The sequence below is a fragment of the Mauremys reevesii genome, linkage group 1, assembly GCF_016161935.1.
Source record: "Mauremys reevesii isolate NIE-2019 linkage group 1, ASM1616193v1, whole genome shotgun sequence".
In the NCBI taxonomy this organism is placed as follows: Eukaryota; Metazoa; Chordata; order Testudines; family Geoemydidae; genus Mauremys; species Mauremys reevesii.
The window spans coordinates 224,571,606-224,596,309 of NC_052623.1; the positions used below are offsets into that span (position 1 = coordinate 224,571,606).

Sequence of the window (24,704 nt, forward strand, 5' to 3'; positions counted from 1 at the left end):
TTATCTCCTCTAGATTCTTACAAACTGTTTAATAACTTGTTCAGTATCTTTCTGGGTACCAAAGTTAGGCTGGCAGATCTATAATTCCTTGGGGCCTCCTTGTTCCCGTTTCTGAAGACAGGTTCTGTGTCTGCCCTTCTCCAGTCCTTTGGGACCTCAACCCTCCTAAAGGTTCAGCGATTTCTTTGCCTAGCTCCATCTAGGTGAATATCATGAGGCTCTGCCAACTTGAATACATCTAACTGACCTCAATTGTCTTTTACCTGTTCTCTCCTAGTCTAGCCTGTATTCCTGCCCCCTTGTTGTTAATATTGTGTTAAGCATCTAGTCGTCATTAACCTTTTTAGTGAAAACTAAAGCAAAAAAGGCATTAAACACCTGGGCTTTGTCTGTGTCATCCATTCTTTGCTCTCCTTCCCTGCTGAGTAGTGGCCCCACACTTCCCTTTGTCTTTCTCTTGCTCCTAATACATTTATGGAGCTGCTTCTGATTGTCTTTTATGTCCCTTGACAGTTAGAACTCATTTTTGCCTTTGCCTTGCTGATTTTCTCCCTATGTGCTTGGACTATTTTTTGGTACTTCTCCTTAGCAATTTGTCCCAATTTGTTTCTCTCAGGTCCTGCTCCCCTGGACCACATCCAAGGAGGTACATGAGCGGCTGAGGGCAGTGGGAAGGATCAGGTGGCTGATGGAATTCATGGGGTCTCAGTGCAAATTCCAGGTGAGCAGCCTGTGACCCTGGCCACCTCCTAACTACACTGAACAGCCTCACGGTGCAGCATGCCCTGGCATGGAAAATGCAGGCCTAGAATAGTGACTCAGCAAGATCCTCAGTAGGAGTCCAATCTAATGAGCCCTGATGTCGATGGGTCTTTCCTCTGACTCCAGTGGGCTTTGGGTCGAGTTCCATCATTCTGTCTCCAAGGACTCTCCCCGCTGTTCCCTAGCACCAAAGTCTGCTCTGCAGGGTCAATGCATTTACACAGGATTGCCCTGACAGCAGCCTCCGAACCCAGGTGTCTGTTCACCCCCTTGTCAGACACCTGTGGGATGCCTTGGCATCAGCTTCTGCCAGGCTGCCAGATGAACGCCCCTTGCTCTGCATGCTCAGGGCCATTGAGCTGCTCCAGATGCTCCATCCCCTGTGGAAGGGCTTCCTCTGGCAGCTGGAGGGGGCGCTGAATGATGTGCCCCCAGAGGCTGGGGCAGCAGAACAGAATGAGGGAGGTGGGAGGGGACACAGTGAAAGGGATGGGCGGGGCCAAAGGCGCCAGAGAACTGGGGAGTGGGAGTGGGGAGGCTGTGCAGACCCCGGGAGAGGAGGGCAAGGGGCTTGGTGCCAGGTGGGGAAGAGCAGGGAGCCAGTGCAGGGGCTGCAGGAGGGGGAGACGAGAGGACAAGGCTGCAGGAGACAGCCGGCAGGAGAGAGCAGGCAGGCTGGGGGCGGCACAGAAAGGGAGGGCTCTGGGGAGCTCCAGGATGGAGTGAGAGAGGCAGGAGGCAGAGCAGAGGAGTCCAAGGTGACTCCAAGCTCCTGGGCCTGAGGTCAAAGAAGGGAGGGGGATGGGAGAAGGGGCTGGGATTAGGAACTTGCCCTTGAGATGGAGACTGGACGTTAGTTCATTCGTTACCTGGGTCCCCACTCGGGGGTAACGTTTGTTGACTTTGCTGCCCAGATTTCTCCGTCCCTGCTGAGCTTTCCTCAGCCCCTGGTGATGGGCCCCACAGCTCCTCCTGCTCTCATTGTCTCCAGTCTCTCTGCGGTGGCCTCTGCCTCCCCCTGTTCTAACCCACTGCTAGGGCAATGCCAGGGGGACTCGCTGCGCTAGGTCTGCAGGGGCGAGTGACTCCCTTTGCTCCTTCTCTCCGTCAGGAAGTGGAGGAGTTCAGAGTCCTGGGCCAGCTGGTGGGGTGTCTCACTCTGTGCTGTGTGGAGCAGGAGCAGGAGATCTGGCAATCGGCTGTGGAGGGACTTCACCACCTCTTCTCCTTCATGCAGCTGCTAAAATGTAAGAGCACTGGAGACCCTTGTCCTTCCTAAATACACTGACATGGGGTTTCCAACACGAAAAACATATTTATTGAACACTTCCACCTTTTCTGCAACCTTTTAAACAGTCTCCATCTAGTAATGAGCCTACATCACTGCTAGGATTTCTTTTGTTCCTAATACACTTTTTTTAAAGAAACCCTCCTTAGTCCTGCAAGCCATGGAGTTTCCCCCGATGTCTTTAGCTTCCTCTATCCGTATTCTACTCTTCATAACTCACATAAGAATGGACATACTGAGTCAGACCAATGGTTCATCTAGCCCAATATTGTGTCTTCAGATAGTATCAGAGGGGTAGCCGTGTTAGTCTGGTTCTGTAAAAGCAGCAAAGAATCCTGTGGCACCTTATAGACTAACAGACGTTCTGCAGCATGAGCTTTCGTGGGTGAATACCCACTTCTTTGGATGCCTTGCTCATGCTGCAAAACGTCTGTTAGTCTATAAGGTGCCACAGGATTCTTTGCTGTCTTCAGATAGTGGCCAGTGCTTCATGTTTCAGAGGGAATGAACTGAACAGGGAAATTCTGAGTGATCCATCCCCTGACATGCAGTCCCAGCTTCTGGTAGTCAGAGGTTTAGGGACATGCAGAGTATGGGATTACATGCCCTGATTATCTTGAATCCAATTATACTTTTAGCCTTCACAACTTCCCATGGCAACAATTTCCACAGGTTGCCTATGCATTGTGTGCACAGATACCTTCTTTTGTTTGTTTTTAACTTGCTGCCTATTCATTTCATAAAGTGACCCCTAGTTCTCCTGTTATGTGCAGGAGTAAATAACACTTCCCTAGTCACTTTCTTCATACCAGTCATGATTTTATAGATTTCTATCATATCCCCCCTTATTCATCTCTTGTCTAAACGAAATAGTCCCAGGTCTCTACTACAGACCTATATTGTTATAACTATATTGCTCAGGGGTGTGAAAAATCCACACCCCTGTCGGCAGGAGCACCTCTCCCACTCACCTAGCCAGCGCCTCTCGGGGAGGTGGATTAAGAGCTTGTTTGCATAGGAGCATCTTCACTTAAACGCTACAGCGCCAGTGCAGCTACGGCGATACAGTGTTTGAAGTGTACCCTTGTCCCCCATCTTTTTTATCTCTCCTCATATGGAAGCTGTTCCATTCCCCTAATCATTTTTGTTGCCCTTCTGTGCACCTTTTACAATTCTGGTATATCTGTTTTGAGATGGGGCGACCAGAACTGCAGGCAGTATTCAAGGTTTCGGCGCATCATAGATTTATATAGAACCAGTGATGAGCTGCCAAAATCTTAACAACCGGTTCCCTATAAAAAGTTCTGATTTAAGGGAGGGAAGCAGAGGAGAGTCTGGGGGCCCCTGGGGGGAAGCAGGGGAGGGGCCAGGGGAACCTCAGCCTCCCCAGCTGGGAATCCTGGGAGCAACAGGATGGTCCCGCCCACAGACCGGAGTTCTTTGCCCACCTCCTGGCCCTTTAACAACCGGTTCTCCACGGAGGTCTAATTTTAGCAACCAGTTCTTGGGAACCTGTGGGAAACGGCTCCAGCTCACCACTGTATAGAACCATTATGATATTTTTCTGTTTTATTATCTATCCTTTTCCTAATGGTTCCCAACATTCTGTTTGCTTTTTTAACTGCCGCTGCACATTGACTGGATGTTTTCAGAGAACTATTTACGATAACTCCAAAATCTCTTTCTTGAGTGGTCATTTAAACCTCATAATTTTGTATGTATAGTTGGGATTATGATTTCCAATGTGCATTACTTTGCATTTATCAATATTGAATTTCATCTGCCATTTTCTTGCCCAGTCCCTCATTTTTTTTAGATCCCTTTGTAGCTCTTCGCAGGCTGCTTTGGATTTAACTATCTTGAGTCATTTTGTATCATCTGCAAATTTTGCCACCTCACTGGTTACCCCTTTTTCTGGATCATTTATGACCATGTTGAACTACACTGGTCTCAACACAGATCCTTGGGGGACCACGTTATTTACCTCTCTCCACTGTGAAAACTGGCCATTTATTCCTGTCCTTTGCTTCCTATCTTTTAACCACTGACTCATGAGAGAACCTCCCCTCTTATCCCATGACGGCTTCCTTAGGTTTAGAGCCTTTGGTGAGGGACCCTGTCAAAGGCTTTCTGTCTAAGTACACTATATCCATTGGATCACCCTTCTCCACATCCTTGTTGACCCCTTCAAAGAATTCTAGTAGACTGGTGAGGCATGATTTCCCTTTATAAAAGGCATGTTGGCTCTGCCTCAACAAATTGTGTTCACCGACGTGTCTGATAATTCTGTTCTTTCCTATAGTTTCAAAAATTTGCCTGGTACTGAAGTCAGGCTTACCAGGGATCACATCTGGAGACTTTTTTAAAATTCACTCTCACATTAGCTATCTCATACAGAGGCCGATTTAAACGCTAGGTTACATACCACAGCACTGCACATAAGTCTGTCTGGATGTCTCGTGATAGCTACAACCTTTGCACCAGGCAGGCAATTTACCATGCGGTTCTCCCAGTCATCACAAACCCAACTGTTTATATGTCTATTGATTGAATCCCCCATTACTATTTCCTGGCTTCTCTTTGTAAGTGGGATTCCCGCCTCAGGAGGGGTAGCCTCAGTATTAGAGGACATCATGACTTCATCTGGAAGGTGGGTCCCAACTATGGGATCATCTCCCTCTGCCCCAGCTCGATGTTCTCTTTCCCCGAAACTTTCACCCTCCTCAGCAGCACAGAGGCTGTCAGACTGGGGGTGGGACTACTCTACTGCATCCCTAAAAGTCTCCTCTATGTACCTCACTGTCTCCCTTGGCTCCACCAGTTCAGCCCCTCTGGTCTCCTGGTCTCCGAGGGCCAGTAGCTCCTTGGGCCAAATGCCCACATATGCTACCTGCCCACAGGGCTGGTAATCGTACATGCTGCATTCAGTGCAATCAACTGGAGAGCCCCACGCTGCTGCTGCCCTTCTGCCTGGTTTATTTTTACTCTTCCAGGGGGTTTAGTTTGTTTAGTTTGGGGGAGGGATGGGGGAACAGGTTATTGGCCTGAGTTTACAGTATGTTTGTTAGATGTACTTGTCTCTCACACACCCTCTCTAAACTTCCTTGCAAAACTCCCGTTTGCTAACCGAAGGTCTGATTTATATTGCCTGTTGTCTGTTTCCCTCCTGGGTCAGCCAAAATGCTGGTGAAGCACGGTGCAGAGTATCGGCAGATCCTCAAGGACAGTCAAACTGAGAGAGCCTTCTGGGTCACCAACATCAGCAATATCACATCGGTAACTACAGTCAGTGCTTCCTGGGATTGTTGTGCCCAGAGTTATCAGGAGTCAGAAATTAACACCCTAGGAGTCAGGGGGAAGGGACAGACCCAGGATGTGACTAACCCCATCCAGCTGGGACAGAGACCTGCCTATGGCCCACTCCACCTCATAGAATAATAGACCTCAGGAAATTATCTAGTCCAACCCCTTACTCAAAGCAGGACCAACCCAACTAAATCATCCCAGCCAGGGCTTTGTCAAGCCTGACCTTAAAAACCTCTAAGGATGGAGATTCCACCACCTTCCTAGGTAACCCATTCCAGTGCTTCACCACCCTCCTAGTGAAATAGTGTTTCCTAATATCCAACCTAAACCTCCCCCACTGCAACTTGAGACCATTGCTCCTTGTTCTCTCATCTGCCACCACTGAGAACAGCCGAGCTCCATCCTCTTTGGAACCCCCCTGCAGGTAGTGAAGGCTGCTATCAAGTCATGTGCCCCAGCCCCCGCATCATTTTCATTGCCCTCTGCTGGACTCTCTGATTTGTCCACATCCTTTCTCTTGTATGGGGCCCAAAACTGGACGCAATACTCCAGATGTGACCTCACCAGTGCCCAATAGAGGGGAATAATCACTTCCCTCCATCTGCAGGCAATGCTTCTACTAATGCAGCCCAATATACCTGCCTACATGACACACCGCAAGATGCACTGGGGCTCATCCAAACCTGATCCCAGCTCCTTGTCAGGTTTGCTGGGAGCTTCCTCAGAGATTAATGCAATAAAAGGCATCATTGCATCTGCGCACGAGCACCAGCCCCTGCTGAGCACTAGAGAGTGTATCCGTGCTGCGCAGTATTGTGCCCCCGTGCACTGCCACGCTGGCCTCTGCCATGCATGACAGCTTCCAATTGCTGGCTGGGTACTGTGCTGCCCAGGTGCAGTAAGCCAGGCCTGTCCCGGTAGAGTGGGGTTTGCCTGCACTCCTGGCCGGGCCAGTCCTGGCTGCTTGGCCGCTGACTAGATCTGCGCTGGGCAGCAAAAGGGGTTTCACTAGCAGTTTGTTTCAGCTGTTTGGGAAGTACTTCAACCCATCCGAGAGCATGGACTTCCTCCTTGTTGCTATCGACGGCGTGAGAGACTCCAGCGTCCATGACGCAGTGACGGCCAGGAACATGCTGCATATGATCCTGGAGGTTCCCGGCCTAGGCTTGGTGAGGGTAAGAGCTGCAGTGAGAACATCGTGCTGGGGGAGCCCATCCGTGGGAGACTCTGTCTCTGGGTGCTAGGCATTATTGGGGGGCAGTTCTCTGGCCTGTGAAATGCAGGGGGTCAGTCTAGGTCAGGGGTCAGCAACCTTTCAGAAGTGGTGTGCCGAGTCTTCCTTTATTCACCCTAATTTAAGGTTTCACGTGTCAGTCATACATTTTAATGTTTGTAGAAAATCTCTTTCTATAAGTCTATAATAAATAACTAAATATTGTTGTATATAAAGTAAATAAGTTTTTTTAAATTTTTAAGAAGCTTCATTTAAAATGAAATTAAAATGCAGATCTCCCTGGACCGGTGGCCAGGCCCCGGCAGTGTGAGTGCCACTGAAAATCAGCTCACGTGCCACCTTCAGCACACATGCCATAGGTTGCCTACCCCTGGTCTAGGTGATCACCATGACCGCTTGTGGCCTTGCAGTCTATGAATCGATAGGCTGGGAACTGGTGCTGTGTTCTAGGCCTGGGGCTGGTGAAGAGGTTCTGGGAGGGCAGATGGCTCTCAGGTGCAGCAGGTCCTTGGCACGCCAGATCAATAGCCGTGCGAGGAAGCCAAGGCCCCCACCTCCCCATTTCCCTTCCAGGTGTCAGAGGCTGTGAGGAGCATTCATAACCACCTGGACTCCATCAGCGAGCCACTTGCCCGGCAGGAGCTGCTCAGGGCCCTTCTCCTGCTGGGCTCCCAGTTCAGCGAGGAGGTGGTCGGAACCCTGCTGGGCTGCTCACTGTCATGTGACAGGTACGGGGCTGCGGCTACCACCACTTGCACTCTGGGTCCCCCGGACTGGTCCCGCTGCCAGAGACAGGGGAGTGCAGAACCCTCCAGAGATCTCCTGCTCCCTGCAGAGCTGCTGCTTCTCCTGGAGGGTTTTGCAGGCTGGCTTGCCCTGGACACAGGCCAATCTGCAAAACCCTGTACGGCATCCCTCGGCCTCTCCTGTGGCTGACACTCAGACCTGGCCCCATGTAGCCTGCACCAGCCAACGGGGTCCTTGCAGGAGCAGGAGGGCAACAAAGGGCCGGCCGGTGAGGGGAGACCCAGCAGGCGTGCCAGTGCTGAGGGGTGCAGGAGGCTGGCAGGGCTCTGATCGGGTGCCACTGGCTCTCTCCCTTTGCAGTGTTGCTGCGGAGATGTGGAAGATACTGACATCCCAGCCCAAGAGCACAGAAAAGATCCTTAGGGAGCTGGTCAGCAGGCTGCAGGGGCAGGCTCCGCGACGGCATCAGCTCTCTCAGAGACCGGCCGGCGTCGCCTCCTTGGCCGTAAGTACCAGCCCCTGCAGCAAGGGAAGGAGTGCCGTGTGTCCCCATCATGGCCTGAGGGGGTCTCTCAGTCTCCCATGGGGTATAGTCATTGGGCCAAAGAGAGAGAGAGTGTGACTTTAGCCAGTGCTATATTCGAGCCGGAACACGCCGAAACGCTCTCCTGGTGCTATTCAGCAGAACTCATAGAATCACAGGGTGAGAAGGGATCGCAAAGTCAGCTCATCCAGCCCCCTGCAACAATGCAGGACTTCTTGTTTCTAACCCACCCTGGACAGATGGCTCCAGCCTCCTTCTGAAAACCTCCAGCGAAAGAGTTTCCACAAGCTCCCTAGGCATCTTTCCCATCGTCCTACTCTTCTTACAGTTAGGAAGTTTTTCCTGAGGCTTAATCTACATCTGCTGTGCTGTAGTTTGACCCCATCACCTCTTGTCCTGCCCTCCGTAGCAAGAGAGAACAACTTTTCTCTATCTTTTTTTATGGCAGCCTTCCAAGTATCTGAAGACCATTATCTAGTCCCCCCTTAATCTCCTCCTTTCCAAACAAAACATAGCCAGTTCCTTCAGCCTTTTTTTCTTATGGCTTGTGTTCCATCCCTCTAATCACCTTTGTCACTCACCTCTGGATCCTTTCCAGTTTCTCCACATACTTTCTAGACATTGGTGACCAAAACTGGACACCGTACTCCAGCTGAGGCCTAACCAGCACTGAGTAGAGTGGTACTATCGCCTCCCATGACTTGCATGCTATACCCAGGGGCGGCTCTAGTAATTTCGCCGCCCCAAGCAGGGCGGCACGCCGCAGGGGGCGCTCTGGCAGTCACTGGTCCGCGGCTCCAGTGGACCTGCTGCAGACGTGCCTGCGGAGGGTCTGCTGGTCCCGCGGCTCCAGTGGAGCATCCGCAGCCATGCCTGCGGGAGGTCCACCGGAGCCGCAGGACCAGCGGACCCTCTGCAGGCACTCCTGTGGGAGGTCCACCGGAGCTGCCTGCTGCCCTCCCAACGACAGGCAGAGCGCCCCCGCCCCCCCCACACCCGCGGCTCTCATTGCCGCCCTAAGCGCGCGCTTGGCACGCTGGCGTCTGGAGCCGGCCCTGGCTATACCTCTGTTAATGCAACCTAAAATTGCATTTGCTTTTTTTGCAACAGCATCACATTGCTGACTCATGCTGAGGTTGTGATCCACCACAGCTCCCAGATCCTTCTCAGCTGGTTATCCTCCATTCTGTATCTGTGCATTTGCTTTTTCTTCTCTAAATGTAGCACCTCACATTTGTCTTTGGTGAATTTCATTTTGTTATCTATAGCCCTGTGACGCTGCAGGGAGAGGGATGGATTGATCTGGAAATGGTGTTTAGTTTTACTGGGACTATCTGCATGGGGGATGGGAGAGCAGGGGATGACTTTAGGTGAGGGTCAGTACCTGAGGCTGTAACCTGAGCCAGAAAACGGGGTGGGATGAGTCGATACTGCGTACTAAGGTTATTCCCTGTTTACACTGGTGCCCCAGCGCAGCAGCAGCAGCAGCGCAATCCTCTTTATTCCTCTCGAGGAGGTGGAGTACAAGCAGCGCTGTAGCCAGGGAGATACAGCGCTGTATGTGCCTTGCCAGTGTGGACGGGGAGTGAGTTACAGCGCTGTTGGTGGCTTTATTGTGCTATAACTCTCAAGTGTAGCCAAGGCCTAAATCCACGTTCACACTCAGCCATGCTGCATGAAATCACACGCGTGGAGCTGAGCAGTGGTTTCAGCTCAGCTGGCACTTCTGACCAGTATAATCAAGAAAGTCATGCTAGGCATTGACAATTCCTGTCAGTGACAGACCAGATTGGTTACACAGCTGCCCTACCTCCTTTTCACTTTATCTAAGGCCTTGGCTACACTTGAGAGTTATAGCACAATAAAGCCACCAACAACGCTGTAACTCACTCCCCGTCCACACTGGCAAGGCACATACAGCGCTGTACCTCCCTGGCTACAGCGCTGCTTGTACTCCACCTCCCCGAGAGGAATAAAGAGTATTGTGCTGCTGCTGCTGCTGCGCTGGGGCACCAGTGTAAACAGGGAATAACCTTAGTACGCAGTGACTGATCTCCGGAAGCTTCCCATAATCCTTTTAAGTGAAGGTTCCGCTCTTTGTTTTGTTGCAAACTCTGGGCTCCGGGAGCTGCTTATTAAAAAAACAAACACAGCTCCTGTTTGCTGTAAACGAGCAGAGGCAGAGGGCTCCCTTTGGAAGGCCCACAGCTAGTGTTTGCTTGAATAGAGGGGGAGGGAGGAGGGTCTGTTTCGGCGAGCGGCTGTTTATCTGGTCTGTGAGGAAAAAAACAAAGAGGTGCTGTTCACTTTCAGTGAGTCAGAGAGGGCTAGGGGAGGGGGTTGGAACTTGCAAGGCAGCTGCTGACACAGTGTTGGCTCCAAAAATCCCCTCTCTCTCTCCCCCACGCTCCCTGTCACACTCCACCCCCCCCCCTTTTGAAAAGCACGTTGCAGCCACTTGGAACGCTGGGATAGCTGACCGTAATGCACTGCTCCCAATGCCGCTGCAGATGCTGCAAATGTGGCCATGACAGCGCGCTGGCAACTGTCACTGTGGACAGACTGCAGTGCTTTCCCTACTCAGCTGTACGAAGACAGCTTTAACTCCCAGTGCTGTACAGCTGCAAGTGTAGCCATACCCTCAGCCACATGACTATGATTGTGAATGGAAATGTAGCAAGGGGTTTATTCTGCATACGTCATCACTCACGTTTAGCAAGCTACATGGCCCTTCATTTTCCATGTGGCATCCTCTCAGCTGTGCCAGAACTTGGCTCAGACATCCTTGTTCTCCCTCTGATTCACAGACACAGAAAATACAATATGGATGTATGCCTTGATGTATTTTGTGTTACTTGTGTAGCCTACTAACTACATTTAAAATAAACTTTTATTATTTCAGCCTGATACAGTAATGTCTGTAGTGCAGCAGCATGATTTATTTTCTATTTTCATTAGCCTATAGGCTAAAGTAAAAAGAAAACGTGCTACGCATTCATTGGGTTTTTACCACTGTACTGTACACTACTGTCTAGAGTTATATCTTTTACATATTCTATTGTAGACACAGTAATGGCATTTCTATTGTATTCTATTGCATACACAGTAATGGCATTTCAGCACAATGATTTCAATATTTAAAATAAATTGAATAGCTACTATGGGGGGGGGTGTACAATTAAAAAAAAATCCAATACCTTGTTATTTTGGACAGCTGGCCTGTCTCCAGCCATGCCTGGTTTAGCCCAGGATTACTGTACCAGAAATTCAGTAGACAAATAAAATGTGAATTTCTATCATTCATATTGAAGAAAATCAGTATTTTAGTGGCATTCCAGGACCTTCATATTTTCAACTACACCACTGTCTCTAGCCCAGTGGTTAGGGTACCCAACTGGGAGACCTGGGGTCAAAACTCTGCTCCAATGACTATTTAAGTGTTCCCAAGTAGAGATAGATACCAAATTCCCTTTAGGGGTGGGGCTTAGGCCACATCCCTCTCCGCCGCATTTCCTATTGGTTGGTTTAGGCAGCTCCTCACTCTTAGCTTCATAGAGTTCAAGGCCAGAAGGGACCTCTGCGATCATCTAGTCAGATCCCCTGCCTGACACAAGCCAGAGAACTGCCCCCAGATCATTCCTAGAGCAGGTCTTTGAAGAAAAACATCCCGTCGTGGTTCAAAAACAGTCAGTGATGGAGAATCTATCACCACCCTGGGTAAATTCTTCCAATGATTAATTACTCTCACTGTGACGTTTATGCCTTATTTCCAGTCTGAATGTCTACCTTCAACTTCCAGCCACTGGATCATGATAGACCTTTCTCTGCAAGACTGAAAAGCCAATTACTAAATATTTGTTTCCCAGGGAGATACCTATAGGCAGTAATCAAGTCACCCCTCAACCCTCTCTTTGTTAAGATGAATAGATCGAGCTTCTTGAGTCTCTCACTATATCTCTCACCAAAGGTCCTGATTTTTATAGGGACACTCCTGATTTTAGGGTCTTTTCCTTATATAGGCTCCTATTACCCCCAACCCCTGTCCTGTCTGGTCACCCTATCACTATAAGACATGGTTTCTAGTCCTTTAATCGTTCTCATGGCTCTTCTCTGAACCCTCTGCAATTCATCAACATTCTTTTTGCATTGGGGCACCGGAACTGGACCCAGGATCCCAGCAGTTGTCACACCAGTGCCAAATACTCCCACTCTAGATTCTTCTGTTTATTTATCCCAGGATCACATGAGCTGATTATCCACCAGGACTCCCAAGTCCTTTACAGAGTCTCTGCTTCCCAGGATAGAGTCCCTCGTCCTGTTCCTAGATGTATTCATTTACAATGAGCCATATTAAAACACATACTGTTTGATTGCTCCCCAGTTTACCAAGTGATTCAGATCGCTCTGTATCAGTGACTTATCCTCTTCATTATTTACCACTCACCCAATTCTTGTGTCATCTGCAAACTTTATCAGTGACGATTTGATGTTTTCTTCCAGGTCATTGATGAAAATGTTAAATCGCTTAGGCCAAGACCCGATCCCTGCAAGGACCATCCTGGAAACACACCTGTGCAATGCTGATTCCCAGTTTACAATTACATTTTGAGACCTATCAGCCACTTTATAATCCAATTCAAGTGTGCCACGTTACTTTTGTATCTTCTAGGTTTCCGATCAAACTGGAGTGCAGCGCCAACTCAAGCGCCTTACAGAAGTCTACATACATTATGTCAATACCATTTCCTTTATCTACCAAACTTGTAATCTCATCAAAAAATTGTTGATTTGCATTAAATAAATTATCCTCTTTAATTCTTTATTAATTGAATCTTATACCAGCTGCTCCATTATCTTGCCTGGGATCGATGTCAGGCTGACAGGCCTGAAATTACCCAGCCCATCCCGTTCACCCGCTTTAACAATTGGCCCAACTGACTCTCTCTCTGGAGCGTATACGGAGCCTGGGCACTTAACCCAGGGCTGTGAGTCCACTGGGCAGCAGGGCACATGAAGCTGGGCATGGCCACGCTGGGCCGAAGTCCCTTGTGTGGTTCTAGCCAAGGTCTCACAGGCTAGGAATTGAACCCAGCATCCCAGGCCTTAGCCCCCAGCCCACCCCACCCCACCCCACCCCTCTAGGTGCCCTGGGGGAGCGTGGGAAGGACAAAATCCCTGCAGCGATGTCTGTCTCCTGTTCTTATCTGCAGGCCACAAGAGCCCTATATGTGATCCTGCAGGAGCAGGCCTGCAGGCAGGAAGTGAAGGAGCTCTTCCCTCAGCTCTACGTCGCGCTGCTCTTCCACGTCACCCACACAGTGCAGCACACTGCTTCGCAGGAGAGGGAGCATAACCAGGAGGACACGGCCGCACCCCTCAGCCCCGTTAGGTACCGCCAGCCCGACACCCAGCCTGGGTTCTGCAGCGTCGCCCGCAGGCACGCAGCAGGGCCTGGCCTGGGCTCACTCAGTAACAAGAGGCTCGCTCTGCACACAGGTTCGCGGTGAAGGCCATGGAAGCTTTGCTTCTATGCGCTGGCTACAAGGAGCAGGTCACCTTCATGATGAAGCATGGCCGCTGGGACCTGCTCATGAGCTCCGACACGCACCACAAAGGTGTCTGCCTGCTTGCCCGGTGAGTGCTGCCCAGAACCGATCACAGCAGCAGCTCCCCTCCCTGGCCCAGGACATGGCCACATTGCCTTCCCTGCTGGGTGAGACGCGGCTCCCAATCGCCTGCATGGAACAGGCCGCAGCCTCTGTGCTGTTGGCCAAGGGGTCAGTCGGCTACTTCTCCACCCTGCGCTGCCTGGCGTAAACCGCTTCCTGCGTGGCTCTGGCAGGCATGGCTGGGCAAAGACAGCCTCCGCCATGTCTTTCCGCAGCGTTGGTGTAGCCCTGTCAGGCCCAGCACATGAGAGAGACAAGGTGGGGGAGGGAATGTCTTTGGTTGGCCCAGTGACTGTGGGTGAGAGAGAAGCTAACACAGAAAGCTCCAGCGCTTGTCTTGGGTGAATCTAAGATATTCTCTCACCCACCCTTCTGTCTCTCATCACCCAATATCTGGGCACATGAGGAAGACCACCGACCCCACTGACACCCTTCCTTGTCTGCAGTTCTCTTGCAGCCCCAGCACTACGTGCTCAGAGCTGGCCTCATGGAAGGGCTCCCTGTCGCGTGATTAAGGGTTTGGGTCTCTAGCACATAAGCCGCTGGGCATTTTAAGCCAGCAGGAACTAGTCCATGTCAGCTGCGTGTGACTAGTCGCCCGGGATCCCCTGTCCTGTGGCACTGGTCTGGTTAGATTTGTAAATGGAGGACCAGTCCTTGCCCACCTTGATGATGTGGTGTTTGTGTTTCCTATGCCAGGGCCATGGTTTCGCTCAATTTCCAGGAGCGAAACTGGATTTTCCACCATCTCATGGCCATCCTCAACGATCGGGACGATAGGCGGTACGTCCCGGCCGTGGCGCTCTTCATTCAGGTGAGCCTCACCAGAGGGTGAGGGTCGTGAGAAGCGCCCCGGCCCAGCGGTGACTGGGGCATGGGGCTGACCTATGGCCAGGGACGGCAGATTTGTAGAAATTTTGGTGGTGCTCAGCAGAACCTGCCCCTCCAAACTCTGCCCCCCTAAACTCTGCCCCCCACCTGCCTAAGTCTCTGGGAGGGAGTTTGGGTGGGGGAGGGGGCCTGGAGTGCAGGCTCTGGGATGGGTCAGAGGGTGGGAGTGCAGGAGAGGGTGGGGATGCAGGCTCTGGGAGGGAGTTTGGGGACAGGAGGGGGGGTGGAGGGAGGGGGTGCAGGCTCGGGGACGGAGTTTGGGGGCCAGAGTGGGGTGCGGGAAAGGGGTGGGGGGCAGGCTCTGGGAGGAGTTGGGAGGGTGCAGCGCTTATCTGGGGCTCCTAGGCAGGGCGGGCCGGGGGCCCTTCATGTGCTGCTACCCCGAGGCACTGCCCCCACAGCTTCCTACTGGCTGCAGGGGTGTGCCCACCCCACCCAGGGGCCACAGGGAGGGGCTGGCAGCCATGGGAGCAAGCAGGCAGGAGGTCGCTCAGCTCTGCTGCGCTGCCAGTGGTGGTGGGGGCCCCAGGCTGTTTTAAATGGCCTGGGAGACGTGGGGGGAAAGGTGGGGCTGAGGCCCATGGTGCCCAGGCACCATGGGCCAATGGAACTTGTCGCTCATGCCTATGGCCAGGAGAGGGGTGGCCCTGAAGGCCCTGGGGGTGGGTGGGTGAGCAGGGGCAGGGAAAGCTCCTACAACCCTAGGGGTGGAGTCACTCAGTCTGGGCATTGTTACCTGTCCCAGCTGGTGTCACGGGGCTGGAGCAAGGCCCAGGGTCAGGTGTCTCTTGTTCCCCAAGGCTCAGTTCCATAGAATGGTCCCTTGTGTGACCTCGGCTCTCGAGCCCCCTCTGACATCCGTGTGCCATGCGCAGGCCGGGCAGCCACCTGCCCATTCATGGCCAGTTCACCTGCCCCCCGCAGACCGGGCGACCCTTTGGAGCACAAGGCTGCAGACCTGCCCCACACCACTGCTCCGTGTGCAGCTGAGCCTTAGTGAGGGAGCAGGGCAGGCCTTGATCTCAGCTGGAGCCTCGAGGGGCCGTCGCGCTAGAAGCGTTTCAGTGGGGCCCACACGGTGACCAATCGCGATGCCCTGCATGCAGCCCATGCCGGGCCTTGGCCAGTGGAGCTAAGGGCCCCGTGGCAGAGATGAGTCGCAAGAGGCCAGCCCCGTTCTCTAGCTTGATTTGCTGTTGGTGTGTTAGCTCCTCAAGTGCCCTGACCTTGGCAGCGAGCTGGAAGACGCCATCGTGGAGGAGATGAGCAGGCTGCTGAGAGACCCCAAGATCGTGGTGCGCTGGTTGGCGCTCAAAGGCCTCCTCAATCTGGCCCTTCGCCCAGAGAAGGTGAGAGGGGAGGAGGGCTGGGGGATAAACCCAGAACCGCAGGGAGCTGCTGCAGGGCTGGGGTCATTGAAACCTTCCCAGGGGTATGGCCCTGGCCTGGAGTCAGGAGCCCTGGCTTCTATTCCTGGCTCTGCCACTGACCTGCGGGGTGCCCTTGGGCAAGCCCCTGCCTGGCCTTTGTCTGCTGTTCTGCAGGGCAGGGCCTGGCTCCCGCAGGGTGCGTCTCTAGGTGTGTGGAGCATCTGGCACAGCTGGGCCTGATTGTGTCTGGGGTTTCTGTGATCCAAAGAACCCTAGCACTAGAGTAGCAGCAGAGCTGCAGACTCTAGACCCCCAGGGAATGCTGGCGACCCCAGTGATCAGGGACGCTTGGATAGAGCCATTTCACTACAATTAGGAACCATTTTTTCCTACAAATGCCCTTTTAAGCCTCATAGGTTTTAACTGTTGACATCACGGCTCTGTCCCGCAGCACTCGCTCCTCTGAAGAGCTCTGGAAGGGCCTTTTGCTGCTAAGATCTCATAACAAGTTTGATACCCACAATATAGTGAAGGCAGAGAAAGCCCTTGGGGCTTAAATACACAGATCTGACAGCCTGGTAAAGAGGAGACAATCTGAAGGCAACTCTCGTTAATGATAATTTACTTCGCCTGAGAATAGGGGGTCAGTCCGGTTTATTAAACCCGGACTATGACTAGATCAGACATGGAGAGGGCGTGACTGTAATTCTCTTTGTTATACACCATTCCCATCATTCCATGCACTTCAACCTGGTTTTCACTTGCTCGTGGTTCATTTTCCTTTCCGGAACCGGTTAGCCTGTATATGACCTATTTTTTCCCTGATGCCGGTTGAGATTTTGTGGGGCTGTCTTTGAAAGGTTGAAAAACCAAATACAGAAATGACTGAATCTGGCTTTTAGTAACAGCCTAACCCTAGAACTAGTGTGCAAAATCGACTCCCTCCCCTAGGCTGGGCTGTAAGGACCAGGATTCAGGAGAACCCAGGTTCGGTTCCTGGCTCTGCCAGACTCCCTAAGTGACTGTGGGCGAGTCACGTAACCTCTCTGTGCCCGAGTTCCATGTCTGTACAATGGGGATAGAAATCCTGTCTTCGTGTGTCTAGCCTGTAAGCTCCAGGGCAGGGACCGTCTCTTCCTGTGCCTGGAAAGCCCCCAGCACAAGCTAATGCGGTCTTGGGTTGCATTAGGCGAGGTATTTCTAGTAGGGATAAGGAGGTGCTAGTCCCGTTATATAAGGCGTTGGTGAGACCTCATTTGGAGTATTGTGTGCAGTTTTGGTCTCCCATGTTTAAGAAGGATGAATTCAAACTAGAACAGGTACAAAGAAGGGCCACTAGAATGATCCGAGGAATGGAAGGCCTTTCGTATGAAAGGAGACTTGAGGAGCTCGGTTTGTTTTCCTTAACCAAAAGAAGGATAAGAGGAGATATGATTACACTCTTTAAATATATCAGAGGGATAAATACCAGGGAAGGAGAAGAATTATTTCAGCTCAGTGCTAATGTGGACACGAGGACGAACGGATATAAACTGTCAGTCAGGAAATTCAGGCTTGAAATTAGACGAAGGTTTCTAACCATCAGGGGAGTGCAATACTGGAACAGCCTACCGAGGGAAACAGTGGACCTCCATGACTTTAAGATTAAGCTAGATAAGTTTATGGAGGGGATGGTATGATAGGATAACGGGCTTAGTCAATAGGTCAATTAAGTGCCACACTGGTAAATAGTACAATGGGTCAATGGTATGATATAACCTTTTCCAGAGGGTTTGGCTGGAGAGTCTTGCCCGCATGCTCGGGGTTCAGCTGACCGCCATATTTGGGGTCGGGAAGGAATTTTCCTCCAGGGAAGATTGGCAATGGCCCTGGAGGTTTTTCGCCTTCCTCCGAAGCATGGGGCAGGGGTCGCTTGCTAAGGAGTGGGTGGATCGGCTTATGTGGCCTGCATCTTGCAGGAGGTCAGACTAGATGATCATAATGGTCCCTTCTGATCTTGAATTCTATGATTCTATGATTCTATGAAGCCCTCATTGCAGACAGGCCCTCGAGGTGCTATTCGAACAATAATACACTTGATTTATTTGGGGTCAACGTGTTGTGTAGAGAACTTTCCACGGATGATATCTGCTAATAAAAACCATCCCCTGAGATCTGGAGTACAAGGAAGCAGCTGCTTATGTTGCAGGTTGCCGGACCCACTGCCCGTGATCTTAGCTGGCTGTGCAAAGGCTTTGAGGCTGTAATATGTCTCTGGAGGCAGGGGCGCTGGAAGACTTTTTATAGTGGAGGTGCTGCACACACACCCCCTTACCCCTGTCCACACACCCCTCCACCACTAGAGCTTTGGTCAGGAGCAGGGCCATGGCTCCAGGAGGCGGGGGCGGGGGGTGGATAAGGCAAGGGGACCAAGGCTGGGGCCATAGCTGGGGGTTGGCACAGGGCCGGCAGCTGGGACCCTGTGTGTGGGGCCAGGAGCAGAGCCCTGCGTAAAACCTGGGAGTGCTGCAGCACCCCAGCACCCTAGCTCCCGTGCCTCTGTCTGCAGGGGAGGCAGACATTGTTTTGGAAATGGCTTGTTGGGTCACTGGAGGGTGTTTCGTAAAGCAGCTCCTTGTTTCACACAGGTGGGGAAACTCCAGCATCTGCTGCCAGATGTCCTGGAGCGACTCCAGGAGGCAGACAGAGACCTCATCCGCAAGGCCATCGCCGTGCTGAAACACCTCCTCGCCGGCATGGACAGGCAGAGCGCCAGCCACGCGGCTGTGCAAGTGGCTGCGCAACTCCTGCCGTTGTTTCATGATGTAAGGCCTGGCAGCTCACAGGCGATCCCATCAAACTGCGGACATGTGAGTGGGGGCTAGGGGGTGGGCTAGCAGGGCCTGTTCTATGGTCCTAGCCAGAAAACGGATTGTCATAAATCATGAGCCCATTCCCGCCTTCCTCTCACTCTCCATGAGAGCACATGGCAGAAAGGATGGGAACCCTGGTGTCCCGCAGGCCTACTGACAAGGATGAGGGCAGCCTGGGGACGAGGCTCCCCTTGGGGAAGGACGTGCATTCCTGAGCCTGCATGCAGCGAGGGGGCCTCTGCAGCACAGGGTGCTGCAATGCTCTTGCTGGCTTCCAGGGTGACAAGTGATGGTACCTTGGTGAAAATCTGCCCCTCCTTTCCCTGGCCAGGAATCCTACAGCTGGCCTTTCAGCTCCATAAGGAAATGGCTCTGTCTGTAGGTTCTGCAGCTACCGCCCTTTCCTCTCCCCTTCGTTCTCATGGCAGGGCAGCGTCAAAGGAGGGGAAAGTTCTCCTCAGATCTTTTGTACCCACAAACTAGCCCCCGCTGGCGCATTCACCAGACTGATGTTCAGTCCCACACTGGGTGGCGAGATCCAGCAAGCGGGCAGGAGAAAGGGGCCCATCCATTACTGCCTTCCAGGGTTAATGCCCCAGTGGGGGCTCCTGGAGGGACTCCCCAGCTCTCATAATGGTAAATCCTACTCTCAGCCCTCCCGAATTATGCTGGGACCCTGCCGCTCTTTATTTAGTAGTGGCACAGGCCTGGCTAAAGCTGTTCCCAGGGTCTCCTGGATCCCGAGCTGGCCAAAGGGACAGGGCAGCCTGGACCAAGGATGCAGGATCTCGCCCTGGGGTGAGCCCTTTAAACCAAACCCCTCTCAGGCCCGGGGGGAACAGAACAGGTTCTTTATGGGGCAGGGGTTATATCCAAATAGTGTTAATGAACACAACGCCCATTGTTGTCAGAAGTGTGTTGTCAGAGTGCTACCGGTGTGGTGCTCTGCTTTCTCCTTGTTGATATCACTCGGCTGCGTGCATGTGTTCCCTCTGTGTGCTACCCCAGCTCTGCAGATAGCTGACACAGCAGACCCGACGAGAACCCCCAATAACCACAGAGTCCAGTAAGATGCAAAGCCACGTCGGCTAGGTTTATTGCGACCTCGGACACAATTGCAGTTCCCTGTAGGTTTCTTAGCCTAATTCAGGGCATACTACGAGAAAGTGCCTCTTGGCAATGGACCCGGCTCAGTGGCGGGACTTTCCACTGCCCCCTCGGCCGGACAAAGGCACCGCCCCAGAGATGCATTCTTATACACAGACACAAACAAGTTACACATCACACCTGACGTATGAGGTACAACCCCTCCACGTAGCACGGTACAACCTTTCTACGTATTTAGGTGCCGCCTTCTACCTTGTACATGTTGGTTCGATCAAAACAACTCTATCCATCATTTACCCTTTTGCCCCTGTCATTGGGATGGGCCAGCCTGTTCTTTGTTATCTGTGTGGAATGTGCAAGTATGTGAATGTTCAGCCCTTTCCTTGCCAGCTTCTGTGAGCAGGGCCTGCCTCTGGCTCACAGCTTACCTTTGCTTTATGTTAGCAAAGTCTTGTTCATTACTTTAGTTCAGGCCTCAGGCCTCATACTGGGCCTTTATCATGGCCTGCACTTACTACACCCATCACCAGGGAAAGGCAAACAGGCCTCAACAACTGGAAGGAAGACCAGAGAGGTGCCAGTCCAACATCTGCCTGTGCCCACTGCAGTGCAGCCCTGATGCCCCCATACCCCTCCCACGTGTTTTGTATAGAGCCTGCCCAGCTGTTCTGAGCTGACCCCTCACCCCACCCCAAACCCCTGGAGGCTGGGTGGCTTCCAGTCATGGCTTCCAAGGCCCCCTATCTGGGAGCTCCTGCACATTTACCACCCCTTGGCCCTGGTTAAATTCACCCCAGGTCCCTGAGCATGGCCCAAACAAACACCAATGTAGGAATTTGCCCCCTATGCCTGGCCCCCTTGGCCCGGCTAGAGGGCTGCTGTGGGTCAACACCAGTGTGAGCTGGGCCTGCAAAGCGGGTGGACAAACTACACCCCCCCTTCGCTCTTTGAATCTTTCCTCATCGCTCCCTCTCTGCCGCCCCTGTCCTGGCACTGCTCCACCCTGAATGTTTCCCCTTGGCTGACACAGGCGGGTGCTGATGTCAGTGCACCCAGAGCTGGCTGTGAGAGCCCAGGGGCAGTCTCACCCCAGCTTACTGCTCTCCCTGGCCAAGAAGTTATCAGGCCAGCCCCTCAGCTGGTGGAAATCTGCATCTCTATTGCCTTCAATGGCGCTATGCCCATGAGACTCTGGCCCCAGCTGTGGCTGTATGGCTGGGGGTGAGTTACAATACCCCTGCAGGGCAGACATCTCTGGCACAGTGTGCGCTTGCCCCGCTGGATGAGAATGACTGTCACAGTGTCTCCTCCCCTCCCTATATCATCTCTTGCAGGTGACCAGCAAGCTCCAGGTGCTCTCCATCACCCTTTTTAAAGACCTGCTGGAGCTTGTAAGGGGGCCCAACCGGAGGCAGATGAAGGAGCATGTGCTCCAGAGCCTGGTCCCACTGCTCCTCCTTGTGCATGATGAGCGTCCCAACGTGTCCCAGGTGAGGCCACGAATTGGAGTCTGCGGCTGAGATAGTTACAGAGCGACCATTTGTTTGGGGGGGCAACATGTGACACCCCCCTTTAAAGGGTCTGGCCGGTAGAGGGCAGGTGCTCAGTGCTGTGACAATCAGGCACTCAAAATCACTTGAATGTTGAGTCCAGTAGTGCCATGACCATGGAACCCCACCCAACTGCTGAGTCTTCTCTGCATCCTCTGAGCTCAACACCCCCCTGCAGCCAGGCTGAGAGATTGGGTGGGGCGAGTGGTCGCCTCACCACTCTTACAGCCACTGGCCTCCGCACACTCCCCTGGCTGTGCTGGTGGGAAGAGCACAACCCTGGCCATATCCCTACCAGGAGCAGGGCTACTCAGCCTCCAGATGGTGCACAGGACCCAATGTGCCCTTAGCCAAGCGGCCCGGACAGCCCGTACTAGCATGACATGCCCAAGCCCCTCTCCCCCCATGCCTGTGCACATGCTAGTGCTCATGGCCCCCATCACTTGGGACACAAATGCCACCAGCACTAATGAATTCACCCCATGAGGTGGGGAACTGAGGCGCAGCCTCAAAAATATTGAACCCCCCATGGGCATTAAGCATCTAAATCCCTTTGCAGCCCTGGGCCTAAGCAACTTGCCTGAGTTCTTGCAGGGAGAGCTGGGAATTGAGTCAGGTCTCCAGCCATTGCCTTAGCCACACCGCCGCCCTTCCGCGAGCAGCCAGGGCAGGGAAGCGTTCAGCACGCACGGCCTCCCTGGCCTCCGGGTAACTAGGCTAATGGCTTCCAGCTCCCGTAACTGTGTCCTGCTCGCCCCGGCCCCTCTTGTTTTGCAGGTGTGTTGGGACACCCTCAGCAGTGCCGCCCAATTCCTGAGGTGGCACCAGCTCAGTGGCCTCATCCAGCACAAGGAAACCTGGCGAAGCTGTGACTGCCTGGTGAGGGAACCCTCTGGCTATTCACTGCACAGCCCTCGCTGGCAGAAGTGGAGGAATCAGTGGATAGGGCACCCCCGATTGCCTGGCTCTGTGCCCACACTGAGCCCCAGCCCCGGGACCACACCTGGCCCTGGGTGTGGTCCCTCTGTGTGATCCTCCCAGCACAGGAAGGAGGGGCAAAAACAGGACGTGTGCTCCACACACCTGGAAGCTGGCCTGTGGGATGGAAAGGCCTTTAATAATCTTGTGCTCCCTTGTTCTGGCTCCTAGGTGATCCACTACAAGGAGAGAGCTGATGACTTCCTGGGCCAGACCATGGCCTTCCTGCAGAACCCACAGACTCCAGTTAGGGAAGCAGCCATCAGGTTCCTAGGTAACCACAGAGCAGAGGGGTCCCTTTAGCAGAGGGGCTGGATCTGGTCCCAGGCTCTCCTCAGTCCCTGCCAGCAGCGAGAAGTGATCCCTGGGCTCCTGATTCCCTAATGAAGGCGAAGGGGTGTCAGAAACCCACAGGAGCAAGCTCACCCCAAACTGCCCTGATCGGCTGATGGGACCCCTCTAAGCCCACTGCTCCTCATGCAGTCTCCATTCTCCGCCCCCGCCCCACCATGGGCTCTTGGTAGTGGACTTTCAAGGTGCTGTGCTCTCCTTTGGCAACCAGCCCTGTAGCCATCTCTGGGGACTCACCCTTTCCCCTGGGGATTCAGGAGCGTGTCCTGGCCAGTGAGGGGTGGGGGAAAGCCGCGGTGCTTGGAGGGTGACAGGCTCTTTAACACCCTCGCTGGGGACGCGGGGATGTGATGAGCTGTTTGTGTGTGTAGGGCTCACTGCCCGGCAGCTGGACCAGGGGAGCCAGGACAAGCTGGACGCCATCTGCAACAGTGAGTGGTCCCGCTTTGAGTACTGAGCACTAGGGGGATGAACGGCCCAGGGCTGCAGGGTGGGTTCAATCTCCGACGCCAGTAATGTGGTCACAGGCGAGAGCCTCAAGGGGATGCAAAATGTCAATCCCCAACCCCCTGATCAGCTGCCCCCTCACCCTGTCGTGTCTGCTGGTTGGCATGTGCCCAGGCACTTAGCCCTGACCTCAGAGCTGTGGCCTGGTAGATCCCCAAACTGGCCTGAGCTGGCTGGCCTTCGCAGATGATTGCCCCCCACAAACACAGCCAAAGTGGGGTGCTGCCTCCCCCCTTGCACTCACTAGCCCAGTGTTTGGAGCAGTCACCTCCACGTGGGACACCTGGGGTCAAGCCACTGCTCCAAATGAGGCTGAAGTGACGTCCGGTCACCTACCTCCCTGCTGCGTGTCCGGACTCCTGGGCAGCACAGGACAGAGCAGCATCTCCACCACATTTGTTCGGGAAAAGGGAAGGGTGGGTGACATAGCTCAGACTCCTCACTCCCAGAGCAGATTCACAGCTGGGCCTCCCAACCGGAGCTAGAGAATGGCTGAGCTCCCTTCTCGGCATTTCCTGGAGGGCAGCAGAGCACCTGAAGTTAGGCGGCGCCTAACAATGCCCAAGCCCCCTTTGTGACTCTCCCCCTCTCTAGGCCTAAGTGCCCATCTGTGCATTGGGGGGAAAGGGGGAGGGTAAATACAGGCAGGGATGAGGCTCTCAGATACTGCAGGGATGAGGCAGTCCTAGAAATAGTGAGTGAATGGGGTTCATTGGGACTTCTTGCCTGTGTCTGGAGGCTCCCCCAGCTGTGGAGGGCGGCGGGGATGTTTAGTGAGGGTTGCTGGTTGTTCCCGCTAGTCCCCTGCCTCCTGCCACCTGGCCTGCTGCCTCCTTGTCGTGGGCCGAGAGGTACAGAGCTGGCTTGGCCTGCCGGGGCTCTCCAGAGTGCCATGGCTCTGACCTCCATTTCCTTCCTTTCAATCTTAGACCTCAAAGGCTTGCAGCAGGACAGCAAGTCCTCAGTCCGATGCCTGGCTTCTCAGACCATCTGCATCCTGGAGGCCTTCAAGAACCAGCCTCCAGCCTGCTGCAGCCTATGGACATTGGTCCATAGGATAAGAACAATGTGCACTGCGGAGAGCCAGCTCATTGAAGCTGCCCAGCTGCCCTAGCTCTGGGAAAAGCCAGCCTCCCTTCTCTGGGGGCTTGGTGCATCAGAGCCCACCTGGAGCAAGGTGGAACACATGGCTTCTTCCCAATTGGCCGCCTGCCCTGCCCAGCCATGTGAGTAGTTAACTGCTCGATAGCTTTCATCATCATGTACTTGCACCGTGTTGCATTTACGTCCTGCCCTCCGTCCCCATTTCCAGTCGTGTACGTTTTTGATGCCGTCGGCCATTTTGAAAATTTATTTTGTATTATTTTTCAGTGTTTGGCTGGGGGAAGGTTGTGTGCTTGTGTTTTGACATATTTAGAGAAAAAGTACTAATGAGTAGAATGAGAGGCTGTAAAGGGTTTGCAGTCCCCCCCCCCCCCCAGGCCCCACCGTCCGTCCATCTGGGTGGGAGACCACACCCCTTGCTATGATACTTCCGGGTACGTTGGT

General features: G+C 53.2%; 1 protein-coding gene across 1 annotated transcript; it reads left to right on the forward strand.

Moving 5' to 3' along the window:
* The first annotated feature begins 1,955 nt into the window (after positions 1-1,955).
* On the forward strand, positions 1,956-24,704 carry LOC120371907 (maestro heat-like repeat-containing protein family member 7). Its single transcript, XM_039492350.1, has 14 exons — positions 1,956-2,009; positions 5,226-5,326; positions 6,382-6,531; positions 7,164-7,318; positions 7,698-7,842; positions 13,086-13,270; positions 13,378-13,515; positions 14,250-14,364; positions 15,650-15,790; positions 18,439-18,660; positions 21,105-21,260; positions 22,098-22,199; positions 22,470-22,572; positions 24,086-24,704. The coding sequence occupies exons 1-14, from the start codon at positions 1,994-1,996 to the stop codon at positions 24,268-24,270; spliced, it is 1,914 nt and encodes a 637-aa protein (XP_039348284.1). The 5' UTR covers positions 1,956-1,993; the 3' UTR covers positions 24,271-24,704.

Excerpts from the sequence above, each read along its gene's own strand:
- LOC120371907 (XM_039492350.1), top strand. Across the intron at positions 5,327-6,381 it reads ACATCAGCAATATCACATCG|CTGTTTGGGAAGTACTTCAA; the intron begins GTAACTACAGTC and ends AGTTTGTTTCAG. Across the intron at positions 15,791-18,438 it reads TGGCCCTTCGCCCAGAGAAG|GTGGGGAAACTCCAGCATCT; the intron begins GTGAGAGGGGAG and ends TGTTTCACACAG.